The 12,842-nt window shown below is 41.5% G+C and overlaps 2 protein-coding genes across 5 annotated transcripts in view; one reads left to right on the top strand and one right to left on the bottom strand.

Moving 5' to 3' along the window:
* Positions 1-9,796, top strand: part of FAM185A (family with sequence similarity 185 member A) — a 42,637-nt gene extending 32,841 nt beyond the window's left edge. For all 4 annotated transcript variants that reach the window (XM_065666708.1, XM_065666699.1, XM_065666692.1 and 1 more), the window contains 2 exons: positions 415-549; positions 9,311-9,796. In XM_065666708.1, the coding sequence (XP_065522780.1) occupies positions 415-549; positions 9,311-9,426 (251 nt within the window). In that variant the 3' untranslated portion in view covers positions 9,427-9,796. The remainder of the gene's footprint in view (positions 1-414; positions 550-9,310) is intronic.
* Positions 9,797-10,285: 489 nt separating this feature from the next.
* The window catches only part of FBXL13 (F-box and leucine rich repeat protein 13), a 92,345-nt gene continuing 89,788 nt past the window's right edge, over positions 10,286-12,842 (bottom strand). The window contains exon 21 of the mRNA XM_065666717.1: positions 10,286-11,887. Within this exon, the coding sequence (XP_065522789.1) occupies positions 11,734-11,887 (154 nt within the window). The 3' untranslated portion in view covers positions 10,286-11,733. The remainder of the gene's footprint in view (positions 11,888-12,842) is intronic.

Below are 12,842 nucleotides of genomic sequence, written 5' to 3'. Positions count from 1 at the left end.
GTCCTTTTTATGTTGAGGACACCAGAACTGCACACAATACTCCAGGTGAGGTCTCATGAGAGCAGAGTAGAGGGGCAGGATCACCTCCTTCGACCTGCTGGTCACACTCCTTTTGATGCAGCCCAGGATACAGTTGGCTTTCTGGGCTGCAAGTGCACACTGCTGGCTCATGTTCAGTTACGATAACTGCATGTAACTGTATGATAACTGTATGACATGCAGTATCCTGGTTATGATAAATGGCGTTATCTTCATTTATCTTTCCAGAGACAAAAAAAAAAAGGCTCTTATAAAAAAAAAAAAAAACGCAAAACTCCGAACCAAACAATTTGATTCAAGTTAGCTGAATAATTGCCTGTTTTGTGCTTTGATCTCAATGTTAAACTAACTAGCTTTCATTTAAATTTATACCAGGTTCAATTACAATCAAGGTACCTGCCTCTCTCAAAGCCTATTTACAGTTGTCTGGAAGGAAAGTGGATGTGAGCTCAGAGATTCAGTTAAAAGAAACACAGAGTGCCTCCAAAGATGATCACGTAACTATAAGTGGTAAGGCTTACTAATCTTGGCTTCCAATAAATGTCTGTCTGGTCTTAGTCCAAGGCAGCTATGTTTCCTTAAGAGTTTATTGCTCTTGGCTGCTTCTTATTTCATCTGTTTCAGGTTCAAATGTTTCCTTGTGCCATTGTACTCCCTATGTTACTAGATGACTTTTTCATTTTGTTTAGTAAATGACTTGTGAATGCTAACAACTGCTTCTCTAATAAAAGCTTTGGAGCCAGATTCATTCTCAGCATTATTCCAGTGAATTTATGGGAGGTAATCCAGGGCTGAATTTGACCCATTGCTTTGTTGGCTTACACTGTCACATATAATAAATTGCCAGGGAATGTTTGTTAAAAAACATAATGAAAAGTTTCTGTCTGTCTCTGTTGGGTGGGAGGGGGAAGTAAAAGGGGTATACAGCATATTTATCAATGTACAGTATCAAAGTTAAACAGTGCAGAAATGATGGGTGGGAGATAGCTAGGAGAAGAGCAGAAGAAGCCGGAGCATGGAGGAACGGAGTAAACGGAAAGGTGCCTATGATTACTGGAAACATTCTTCTAATGAATTTAAACTTGAACATGGGAATCCCAAGTCTTGCTGTTTCCTGCTTTAGAAAACAGTTGTACAATTCATTGTCAGGGTGTGTATTTCTCTCCCCCTCTCCGGACGTGTCTATCTAGAAGTTGAGGCTGTTGCTGTAACCAATTACTACTCAGTTTACTCAAGAGAAAACGTTAATGCAGTGTGTCTGAAGGCTCCAGCTTTGTTTTTGAACGTGTTATGTCATTATGACCTGATGTGATAGCAGAGTGGGTGAGGCTTTGAGTTTCATTTTGGTTTTAAACTGAAGAAAATATGTACAAAACTTCTTTTCCTCCCCCATGTTAGGTGATAATCTCAAAGTCGGGAAATGTTGGAAGTGTGTGTACACAATTTCAGTATAGAGTGATAGAATAGTTAGGGTTGGAAAGGACCTTAAGATCGTCTAGTTCCAACCCCCCTGCCATGGGCAGGAACACCTCACACTAAACCATGTAACTTGCTTGTATAAAATAGTAGTCTTGCAATGTATAGGCATAGACATATATATCCTGCCTTGGAGAGTAACTAGCATATAGATGTACTAGTGGTTGTTAAAAACAATAGCTTTAAAAACCATGGTTAGAAGTTCTCAGGCTAGAAATCTGTGAAGGACCCCAGATACAAGCAAGGCTTTATAGAATGAGTTGTCTTAGCGGTAAAACAACATTTCTCCCAGTGAATAAGGACCACTGGCCGGGTAATCATCTTGTTACCCTGGCAATGTTAAAGATAAGAGTGGTGTTTCAAATATCCACAGCTGAATGGCTTCTCTGGTTTCACAACCCAGCCAGTGTTTGTGTAGTACAGTCATCGCTGAGACAGATGCAATTTTTCAACCACTATTCTGTATGGAAATGATCTTGGCAGTTGAGGCCAAAAGCAGCTCTGATTAGTTAACCCTCAAACATATTTGGATTATGCAGAGGATTATGCAGAAGGAATAGTGTTAGGCCAGTGATTATCAGTTGTTGATAATCATTGCACCAAAAATTTATTAAACATCGATCTAAATTGATTGTAATGCAGGTGAATGAAAAAGAGACCCTGGAATGGATTTTCTGCAGGATACAGTTCAGCTAAACTAGTGCTGGTCTGAAGTAACGTATCTTCATCTGTCTCTATACCTGGCATTTAGCTTTCAGTGTTTTCTCATGTAATGCAGCCAGTGATGTTCTTCTCCCCTTTCTTCGCTGGTCAGGTAGAAGCAACAAACATGAAGAGTAGCTGGGTTTAACATGTGCTTTGCTCCTTTTCTTATTGTTTTGAAAACAGTTCCACCTCTTTCTTAGCAAAGAAAGAGGCAGCATTTGGCCTTTCCTTAGGCATGGTGAGGGAGATGCTTCCTGCTTCTCCTCCTCTTTACCTTAACCTATGGGGGTAGCGTATTTCTACTGCACAAGCACTTTTTCCCTTATTCTCAGTAAGCTTCTCAAAGTTGGTATTTGAGAATTTCCTTGTACAAGTAGATTCTGAAATAATTAAAAATCATTTAATACTGCTTCTATATTGTGGAAACATTATCCACTGCTGACATTTTAGGTAGAGTCTGTAGCTGTCCTGCTGCTGCAACTGAAGAAATACAAAATGGAGAGAGAAGAGGGGTTTTGCAAGGAGAAAAACACTCAATCACAAGAGCATGGCAGTTTAGACTTTTATGCTTCTGAGCTCAAAGGTTAGTTTAAAAATAGATGATTTTTCAGAAACTGGCCAGTTCTCATGTGGATAACACAGGAACCAGCTGCTTTCAGGAAGCTTCACTTGCCAGTGGGAATATTCTGAGAGATGTTAGAGAGGAGACTGCAGTAGGAAGACAGAGTTCTGTGAACCGGGTAGAAATGCACCTGGTCTATGACCTGCTGTAGGAAAGCCTTCCCTTCTGCTTTTACAGCAGTTATGACTTGCATCATTACCTTGCTTCACATGTCCCATTTCCACACTGACTGGGGAAGTGGGTACATTACAGTCCCACAAGCAGCCACATCCAGGGTTTTGCAGGGTAGTCAAATACTAGGGTGGGATTTAGTCAAAGCAGGAAGATGAAAGCCTGGAGTGAATGCTCTGGAGGCAGAGTGATGAGAGTGTGAAAAGGTGTTTTGCTCTTTTAGAAAAGGAAGGAACTTTCCTGCAGAACTAGGACATTTGCTGATACATAGAAGGAGTTGGAGAGCAGTGCCAGGGAGTTTATTCCTCAGAGTAATTTGCAAGGACAAGGCATCTGTTTCCATTGACATCAGCATGCACTCTTAGAAGTAATATATATGGTATAATGCAATCTGTTATAAAACCAGATTTTTCATGCTAACCACTGGTCCAGTTTCCATCGGTGAAAGTGTTGGTTCAGCTGTCTGGTTTGAGTGCTTGAGTAACTCCTTTAATTTCTGGTGGCAGTCACATCAAGGCATTCTTTTCCTTTCCCTGGTGAAGAGGGAAGCCCTTGCTGCTCAATGTCTGTGCCTTCCCAATGTCTCCAGGTCTGCCTGTATTCTTAAGTCAGCTGATTGTAGAGATCATTAACTATATCTGGTACTATATATGGTAAGAGGAAAGGTAGCCGACTAAGAAATGACAGATAATTAAGCAGAAAGGGAGCTTAGGAGACTGTTGTGTTAAAGGGCTTACAAACATGTTGAAGGATGAAGTTGAAACTCCAATAGATAATCTTGATTTGTATGCTTTTTAGGCCATTTTTCCAGTAAGTCGTTTGTTCTGGTTAATTCAAAGTACGAAGATAGGAATAATGACCTGTGTGGCTCCAAGAGGAGGAGTATATCAATAAAAACATCATTAAACAGGAAACGATAGCGTTACACAGCTGAAAAGAAAATAAACAGTATATGAGCATGACTGTTCTGTAAAACTCAAAATAATCCCTTGGCTTTACATGCATTAGTAATACTTTGCTGGCATGTGTCCAGTTTCGAGTACTGTACTTCAAAAAGGGATGTGGACAACTGTGGAGACTCCAGAGGAGAGCACATGATGAGAGGCCTAAAAGCATGATTAATGAGAGAAGACTAAAAGAAATTTTGGTTTTGTCTAAAGAAGAGAGGACTAAGGGAAGATAGATGCATTTTTTTCCAGTATGTAAGAAATTGCTTCAGAGATGAAAGAAATAATTTGTTCTCTGCCACTGGTGATAGGAATAGAAATTATGATTTGACCTTACGGTAAGGAAAACTTGGCTAAACAGTAAGATAAACTTTCTGGTGATAGGCACTTGTCTGGTGAGGCCAATCCCAAGTACGGCAGACTGTGAAGAAGAGGCTAGGGGAGCACGTTGGGTTAGATACAGTGCATCCTTGGTTAGGTTGCTTTCAGACCTGTTTTCACTTGTCTGAAGTTGGTGGGAGCAGATGGTCATACCCACCTTGCAGTAACTCAAATGAAGGTTATGAGGCATGGGGGTGGGTACATGTGGGGACTGAATGAATGCAGATAGTGGGCATGCTTCTGCCCACTTCCACTGCCAGCTCGTGTGCTGACAAGTAAACTCACTGGAAAAAGTCTTGCAGTCATTCGGAGACTTTCTTTAGGTCCTTGTAGCTGGTGGTACCAATTCTGAAATCTAATTGTCTGTCAGGAATATAACCCCTTTCTTAAAACCATGTAAATATTCCATCTTTGAGTGCTGCCAGGGACTCGTCTGATTCCAGATCTTTCCCCATGCCTAGCCCCAGTTCTAGTGCCGAGTGAGCTTTTAACTTTGGCAAGTCACTTGCTCCCTCTGGTTTTCAGTGCTTGTGTGAGTTTTCCTTGGTGAAAGTCCCACAGGTGCTCCTCAGAGGCTGTGGATATTTGTCTGTGTAGGTTATTGTGAATTCCTGTTGTTACTTTCAAGTTGGCAAGCCAACTTCTCTGTATGTTTCTGTCCTCTTACAAAGAATGTACTCTTTGGGAATTACTGTCTTCTTCCAAGCTGAGATGTGCATGCTCCCTATGTCATCCAGTGTGACAACAGTTGCAGCAGTTAACAGCATATTTAGCTTTTGGTGCTATCACACCCCATCTATAGCACAAGAGCTTCACCGAGCCACACGTGAGGAGTGCTCTGCTCGGAGCCATGCCTTTGTGGTAACCATGCACACAGGTACTAGAGTGCTCTCTTGCATGTTAACTTACACCTTCCAACAAATGTCTGTCCTGAATATGGACAGGAATCCCCTGTTGTCTTCTCTAAACCCTTTTCTCCTGTGAAAGTTTCCAGATAGATGTTGCCTTTACCTTATGGGTTGATCCATCATCCAGTTACTCTGCTGATCACCAGGAACATCTTAGATGGCTTTTCTCTTCATGTGCCTCTGGAGAGAGCCTGTCTAATTACCAGATCCCCTTGAGAAGATGGACATTGGTACCACTGTTCTTTCTCTGACATGTTGGGCTTCTCTTAATAACATACTTCAAGTCTTTTCACTCCATCTGGTTCTCTAGGTAGATTGTGGTGAGGAGCACCTTATAACAATCATGTGCTCAGTCATGCACTGAAATAGTAAGAATTTAAGTCTGGCTGAGGTTAGATCTGGATTCCCCTCTGGAACCCAGGGGATTTAGACAGATGCTTCCTACCTTCAGGAATAACATATTTCTCACCACTCACACAATGGCTCATCCTGGGAATGTGGCCTACAAAGTACTGTGGACTTAGCCTTTAGGATTGCTTCAAAGCCAGTGTGCAAGGAGGGAGCTGACTGCTGAAGTCTCATGTACAATGTGCAAAGCTTTACGGGTGTGTTTGTGTGCTTTTGTTATCAGAAATTCTCTATTGTTTCCTTTCAGGTAATGTGTGTGTGTTTAGCTACATGGAGTGCCAGGGTTAAATATAAAGCTGAAGGGGCAGTGAGTAATGTGAGGCAAACAACTTGCCTTTAAAAGGGAAATAACTGAAAGAGCCTGTATTGTCAGTCTGCTGAAACCTAAGTCTTTCCTGAACTGTAACAGCTGTCCAAGTGCAGCTCTCCTCTCCCACTGTGCATCTGACTCGCATTCAGTTACGGTTCTGATCCCCCAAGTAACGCTATCCTTTGTCATGTCCCTCCCTGTTTTCTCAAGGCACTTCAGAACTTTCCTTCTTTCCTAGAAGAAATTTTTATTGACTCTTTGCCACTAGAGCTGAGTGGGAAGAGCTTTGTTTTACAGTGTCCCGTTAAGCATTGTCCCTCTGTGAAGCCTTGATCCTTAAGCAGTATCTTGAAAAAACAAACAAAGACCCAGGTTCTATCTGGAAAAGATTACATTCCTTCAAGTCAAATAGAAAGTTCATCCAACTTTTATAAAACACATGAGATGAGATGCTGTCCTACAGATTTTTATTGGTTTCAGCTTGCATTTAACTCAAGCTGCTCACAGCCTTTTTGAGAGATACCACAGTCCTAACACCACCAGTGAACAACATGTGAAATAAGCTGCTCTGTGTGTGTTTTAGGAGATGAAAATAAAGATCTCCTTAACTTCTCTAATCTCTGGGAAGGGAAGTGAATAAACAGTCAGTACTTGCCTGTGTAAAGTTCTCTAAAGGCGTTCCCTGCCTTTAGACACCAGCACGTATTGGAAGGGGACATGCACACAGCCCCTTAAAACAACAAAATGAAACAAATGGGAAAGGTGACCATGCAGCAGAGTGGTGCATCTGTCTTGTCCTGAGCTCACATTTGTTGTATTAACTAGTTGGGTTTGAAATTAAATCCTTTAATTTTGATATCCCCCCCTTCTGAATCCAGCAGGCAGTTGGCTTTTGTGATTTAATCATGCTAGCAAAGTGATCCTCAGAATCCACTCACGCTCCACAGTATTCAGGGTACAGGCAGTGAGTACAGTTAAGACCAAACTGTCATCAACAGGTCTCCAACCTTTTTGCTTGATTAGTGCTTCATATACAAAGTTACTTAAATACCTTAAGCCTGAGTTGATCTGCTACTGAGGATAAGCTTAACAACCTAAACTAGTTAGAAGATCTTAATCCCTGGGGACTGGAACTTGACACCGACTTTCCTTTAGGCAGTTTGATATTTTCTGCTTTTCCTTCACAGGCAAATCTCCAAGAAGAAACATAAGGAACAAAACATTTTCCTAAGTTCACACAGCAGATGCAAAATGAGAAACAGAGCTCAGACACCAACTGGGCTTCACAACAGCTCATGTTAATTTGTGCCTGTGTTTCTTCAGAACACTTTAACTTTTTAGGCAGGGTATAAGCAGTGTGTGAAGGTGTTCATATACAGGGCTGACTGTGTTTCAGGGTTTGTTCCTTGTATGGAGGTACAAGCCGCAGTGACAAAGACCTGAGAGAGAGAAACTGGGACCAAGCACTCCAGTGTATGCTTTCTGGAAATATATTGGTTGTGTCCTCTTTCCATAGAAAGAAAAGCCGTACTTTCCATGCCCTGCAACTCTGTTTAAGGGGTCAGCTGAAATTGTCCTTTACAATTCTTTGTTAGTTTGGGGTTTTTTTGACACCTGGAGGCTATTTGCTGTTTGAAATTCAAACTGATCTAATGTTTTAAGGGCTACCTCTGCTTAAAAGACAGATGTTGTCATTTCTGTTCTAGATTTCCTGATGCAATACCATTGCAAATTGATGGGTCAGGGAAGCTTTCTGAGGAGTTCAAGCTTCAGATTTTAACAGATTTCATGTACCATGCGTTTGTCCAACTTTGTGATGATCATCTTAGACTGGTGGTGTAATTAGGCAGGGAGTGGAACTGTGGATTCTGCCTTACAGTAGGAATGATCCCGAGACTGACAGTGATTGAGGCTGCTGCTGCCTGGAGCAGTTGGGAGTGCAGAAGTTGTACTAGGACATCCCCATGTAGATCCTTGAAGGCATGGTGTAGTCTGGACTCTGAAAATCGCATACTTCTAAGCGGTACCTCAGCCTGCTGGTGAATTGATGTGGGCTTGGACCATAACCTTAAATTAATCCCACTTAGAAGTACCAAAATACTGAAATGCTATTGAACGTTCTGGGACAAAGGCTGGAGTTGTGGAAACCGATGCAGTGATGTCAGTTGGAGTTTCGCCACTGTTTTGACGTGGCCAAAATTTAACTTCAGCTGTGTTACAGGTCAGAGCAGAGCATGTTTGCAAAGTTGCTTCAGAATCTGCTTTCCTGCCATCCCTTATGCTATTCCAGGCTGAAATTAGTTCTAAACTTAGAATTCACTCAGTCACACGAACACTAAAGTAATAATAAGCAATATTTTGTGAAGATAGATAAACCAAAGTGAAGGTTGATCTTGTGATAAAAGCACCGATTTGGGACTTAAAAGATCCAGTTTAATTCCCAATTTGGTCATAAATCTTTTGGATAAATTTGGAAAGTTGTTTATTCTTTCTTGACCTCAGTTTCTTAATTGTAAAATGAGGGTAAGTTGAACTTCTTCCTTTGTCTGTTACATTGTGAGCTTTTCAGAGCATGAGCATGCATACTAAGTTTATGTGAGAGGTGAGAAGACAGACAGCTCCCGGTGAAAGCAGTAATAGTAACAACATGTCTGGTCATCTGGAAAACCAGGTCTTACCCCTGTCTCTCTTCTGTGTTTATAATAAGGATCAAAACTTCAAATTACTTAGTGAGATTAATGTCTAATGTGAGGAGTCCTCCCCCGAGGGGGAAGGAGCAGCAGAGACAGCGTGTGGTGAACTGACCACAACCCCCATTCTCCATCCCCCTGCGCTGCTGGTGGGGAGGAGATAGAGAAGTTGGGGGCAAAGCTCAGCCTGGGAGGAGGGAAGGTGATTTCAAGATCGGATTTGATTTCTCATTATCCAACTCTGATTTGATTGGTGGTAGATTAATTTCCACAAGTCACATCTGTTCTGCCCATGGCAATAACTGGTGAGTAATCTCTCTATGTCCTTATCTTGACCCATGAGCCTTTTGTTCCAGTTGAGGAGGGCAGTGATAGAACGGCTTTGGTGGGCACCTGGCCTCCAGCCCATAGCAAAAACTACAGAACTATGTAAAAAACCCCACAACTTTATTGAAATAAAAATATTATGGGGAATTATATTAGTGCAAAAAAACTGCATTAAGAATGAAATGTCAGAAGCCCCTGTTAAAAATACATAAATTTTACTAAAGAAAAGTCATGTAAGTATTTCCAGGGAGCTTGGAAAAATGGCACTGTGAAGATGATATGTTTATTGTGTGTTAAATTAAACTGAACAGAGCTTTCTTTTCCAGGTCACATGAATCAACGGGATGAAACAGACAGATGGATTAAGGCTGACACACAAAATGGCAAAGTGTGTCTTAAAAGCCAAAGTTGGATCCAGTCTGTCAAGCTGAAGAGCTCTTAAAGGGGAAATAGGCCAAAGAGATTGAATCAAGAGACTGTAAAGGAACATTTCTGTAAAATTATGAATCTTTTTTGACATATATTCATAATATAAGAGAGAAACAATATTAAAAATGAGGGCGCTTTCACCCAAGATTTGCCTGTGACTGGCTGGTGCTTAACACATCACTTTTAGTGCCTTTTGGGAACAACGCAATCTTGTATATTCAGGATTTGTATAACTTGACCCACTCACCGTGGCAGTTCAAAAACTGGTAACTTTCAAACAAAAGTTTGGAGTAAGGGAAGAGTCCACATCACTGTTCCCTTCAGGTAAAAGCTGCCACAAAATGGAAGTATTGGCCTAATAAACGAGAACTGTGATCTGTTTCTTTGCTATGTTTCCTTTGACTGTCAGCCTTGCATGATGGGACTGTCAGCTCTCGGAGGCAGAGGAAGTATGTGAGGGAAGGAGGCATGTGTGATTTTTGTGGAGGATTTTGTGTTACCACAATGCAAACACACAGTAAAGTAAATGGAGCTTTTAAAAAGCCTTTCCATGCATGTGTATGGCACCTTGTAAAAGTAGTACTGAAGTTTGTGGTTTAAAACTGAGGAATTTCCTGCCAACTGAGTGTAGCAAAGAGGACTTCAGAGTGTTGGCTCAGGTTTTACGTTGTCTATATGTGAGTATGTACTTTAGTTCATAAGGGTACATTATGAAATGAACTCTGTTCCCGCAGGATTCCCCAAGAGGTGTAATTGCCCCTGGCTAATGGCTTCAATAGTCAAAGGCAGCATTTTTACTCTAATTCAGGGCGGTTAAAACCTCAGTGTTCTTTGCTGTTGTGTGTACTGTTTGCGTGGATAAATTGGGCACAGATGTTTATGGCAAATTTGTATTTTTAATATAAACACTAATATATAGCACATTGCTAATATTATTACTAAAAGCAATACATTGTTGCTAGTTACTTGTCATTATTATTCTTCTAAAAGATACAAAGTTAATAAATGTGTAATGGTTTTAGAGTTCCTGACAAACTGTTGGAACTAATGATTTCTGTGCACTGCAGCAGTCAAAAGTGTGTGAAGCCCCTATAAAATCACACAGCATTGACAAATAAAACCAGTCTAGTAGAGATTTCACTAAATCAAATGCATTTAACGGTTCCATTACTCACCCAGCGTACAAAGCCTGTCAGCCTATGATTCAGTTTGTGCGTTTTGGGACAGCTGCATCAGCAGATTTAAGGGAAAGCACTGTAAGAAAGCCTGTTATTTCTTCCCTGTTCAAAAGAAAGCAAGCTAAAGCATTCATATCATAAAATGAGCTGCAATTAAGCATCAGCATTGCTAGTTACTTGCTGAAAGAAGTTTAAATAAGCTGTCAGAAAAATTGTGCTGCTCTGCTTATATTCTTTCCAAGCTAGTAAATGTTGAGACCAGCTAGAACTTTCACATAAAGGTCAGGAATGAGCTGAAGAAAGACAAATCTTTGGGAGTTTCCCCAAAGGCTTTTGTGTAATGTCTTGTTCTGCCCTAGTGAGGTGAAACTTCATATTTTCCTTCAGGCAAGGGAAGAGCAGGTAGGTTATCAGTAATTAGGATTTGAATGACAAATCCCATGTGTGCTCACTCTTGTTTGTCTGTTTCAGGAGAAGACATTCTCATAACTGGAGAAAACTTTTCCTTTAATACTTCTCTTATCTGTGCGCCTCTCTGTTTGATCCTCCCGCCTCTGTCGGCCACCAGCCAGCACAGTTCAGATCTGCAAGTGTGAAAATGGGCTCGCTTAGAGACCTGAATCTAGGTGAAGGGCATTTATGAGAACTGGGGCTCTGTGTGCACAGGTTGAGATGTAGAGAACCGTGCTCAGATGCACACACATAGCTGTGCTGAGGAGCTGGTAGTCACTGCCTCTGCACTGTTCTGCTCAGGAACACTGTATTGATGAGTACTAGCTGCGTCAGTTGTGATGTTCTGTGGGGAGTCAAAGTGTTTATGTCCTGGAGAGGACTCTCATGGCAAACAAGAACCCTGAACACATGCAAATATAGTTATTGCTCACTGCAGGGGACTGCAAAAGCTTCTCATTATTGGAAGATGAAGACAGCTCAAAGCGAGATCTGCAAGTTAGCAAAGCTGTTTCAGTGTGACTGCCTTGCTTGGAGCCAGACTGTGAAAAAGATCTGTGGTGCTTTCTTCCTAATGCAACAAACAGCCTTTTATCAAGTATGATTAGTTTTAATAAAAACCATAGAGTGTTCTTTTGTGCCCTGGTGAAAGCCCTGGAACTGGAGAAGATGTTGCACAATTTCTTCATTTTTCAGTTTGAGGAATTTGTTTGTTCAGGCTCCAGTGCATGTGTTTGGGTGAAGGTGAGTATGTTGCCATCCCGGTCGTATCCGAGCCAGGAAGGAGGGTCAGCATCACTGTGTTCTTGTTTCTCCAGTTTGGCTGTGTATTTCAGGACAGCTTGTCTGCAACAGGAGTTAAAAAAGAATGAATTACTAAAGTAAAATAAGGTTTGCAGAGGCTGTTTCTCCAAAGACCACCACAGGCTGTTTCCTGAGCAAAAGTTCCTGTTCTGATGAAAGCTACCAGTATTGTAAGAGGTGTTGTGGAAACTGCAGAAGAACATAATGGCTTGGGTGTTAATCACAGAACAAACCAGGTTGGAAGAGATTGCTGGACATTGCTTAATGGATCCAGCTACACCAGGTGGGTCACACTTTGCTGGCTGAGTGTCCCTAGGACTGAAGGTTGCTCAGCCTTTCTGGGATCCTGTTCAAGTGTTTGATCAGCCTGATTAAAGAAAATAGTTTCCTTGTATGTGATCAGAATTTTACATACACCACTTGTTCTGTTGGTGCATCTTTGAGACAGTCTCTGTCCTCTGATCAGTTACAGACAGCACCATGGTTTCCTCCAGCCCAAGCCTGCTCTTGTGATTGAGCAAAGCAAGTCTCAGCCTCTCCTTACATGTCACATGCCACATGCCACACAACAAATACAAGATTAATAAACCAGTTACATCAAAAGATATCCCAGTCTCAGGTTTTTCATTGCTGTATGGGAAGGTTATAGTGGCTGTGCAGGTCCCCATCTCTGGTTTTGTCTTTGAACAGTCTGGCACCTCCATGTACTTTTATACTTTCCTGGTTCACCTTCTGCTTTCTTTCTGACTATCTCTGCACTTGTAATTATCTTCTGTCACCCTCCTCTTTTTCAAGTGTATTGTTTCTGAAACAGACTTGGATACAGAATAGGCAGAGTTACAGAACCTCACTGTTACCTGAAGAGAATGGCTTATGCCCAAAACCGCCCATGACTGCTCTGATCTCCCTCAGCATTTGTGGCCACTGTCTCTTTGCAGTGTTAGAACACAAAACCAATGAGCTAGAACAAAGTGACAGAAATAGGAGGAAATTGGGC

Source organism: Lathamus discolor, chromosome 1, assembly GCF_037157495.1.
Source record: "Lathamus discolor isolate bLatDis1 chromosome 1, bLatDis1.hap1, whole genome shotgun sequence".
NCBI lineage: Eukaryota > Metazoa > Chordata > Aves > Psittaciformes > Psittacidae > Lathamus > Lathamus discolor.
This window is presented reverse-complemented; position numbering and strand designations above follow the sequence as displayed.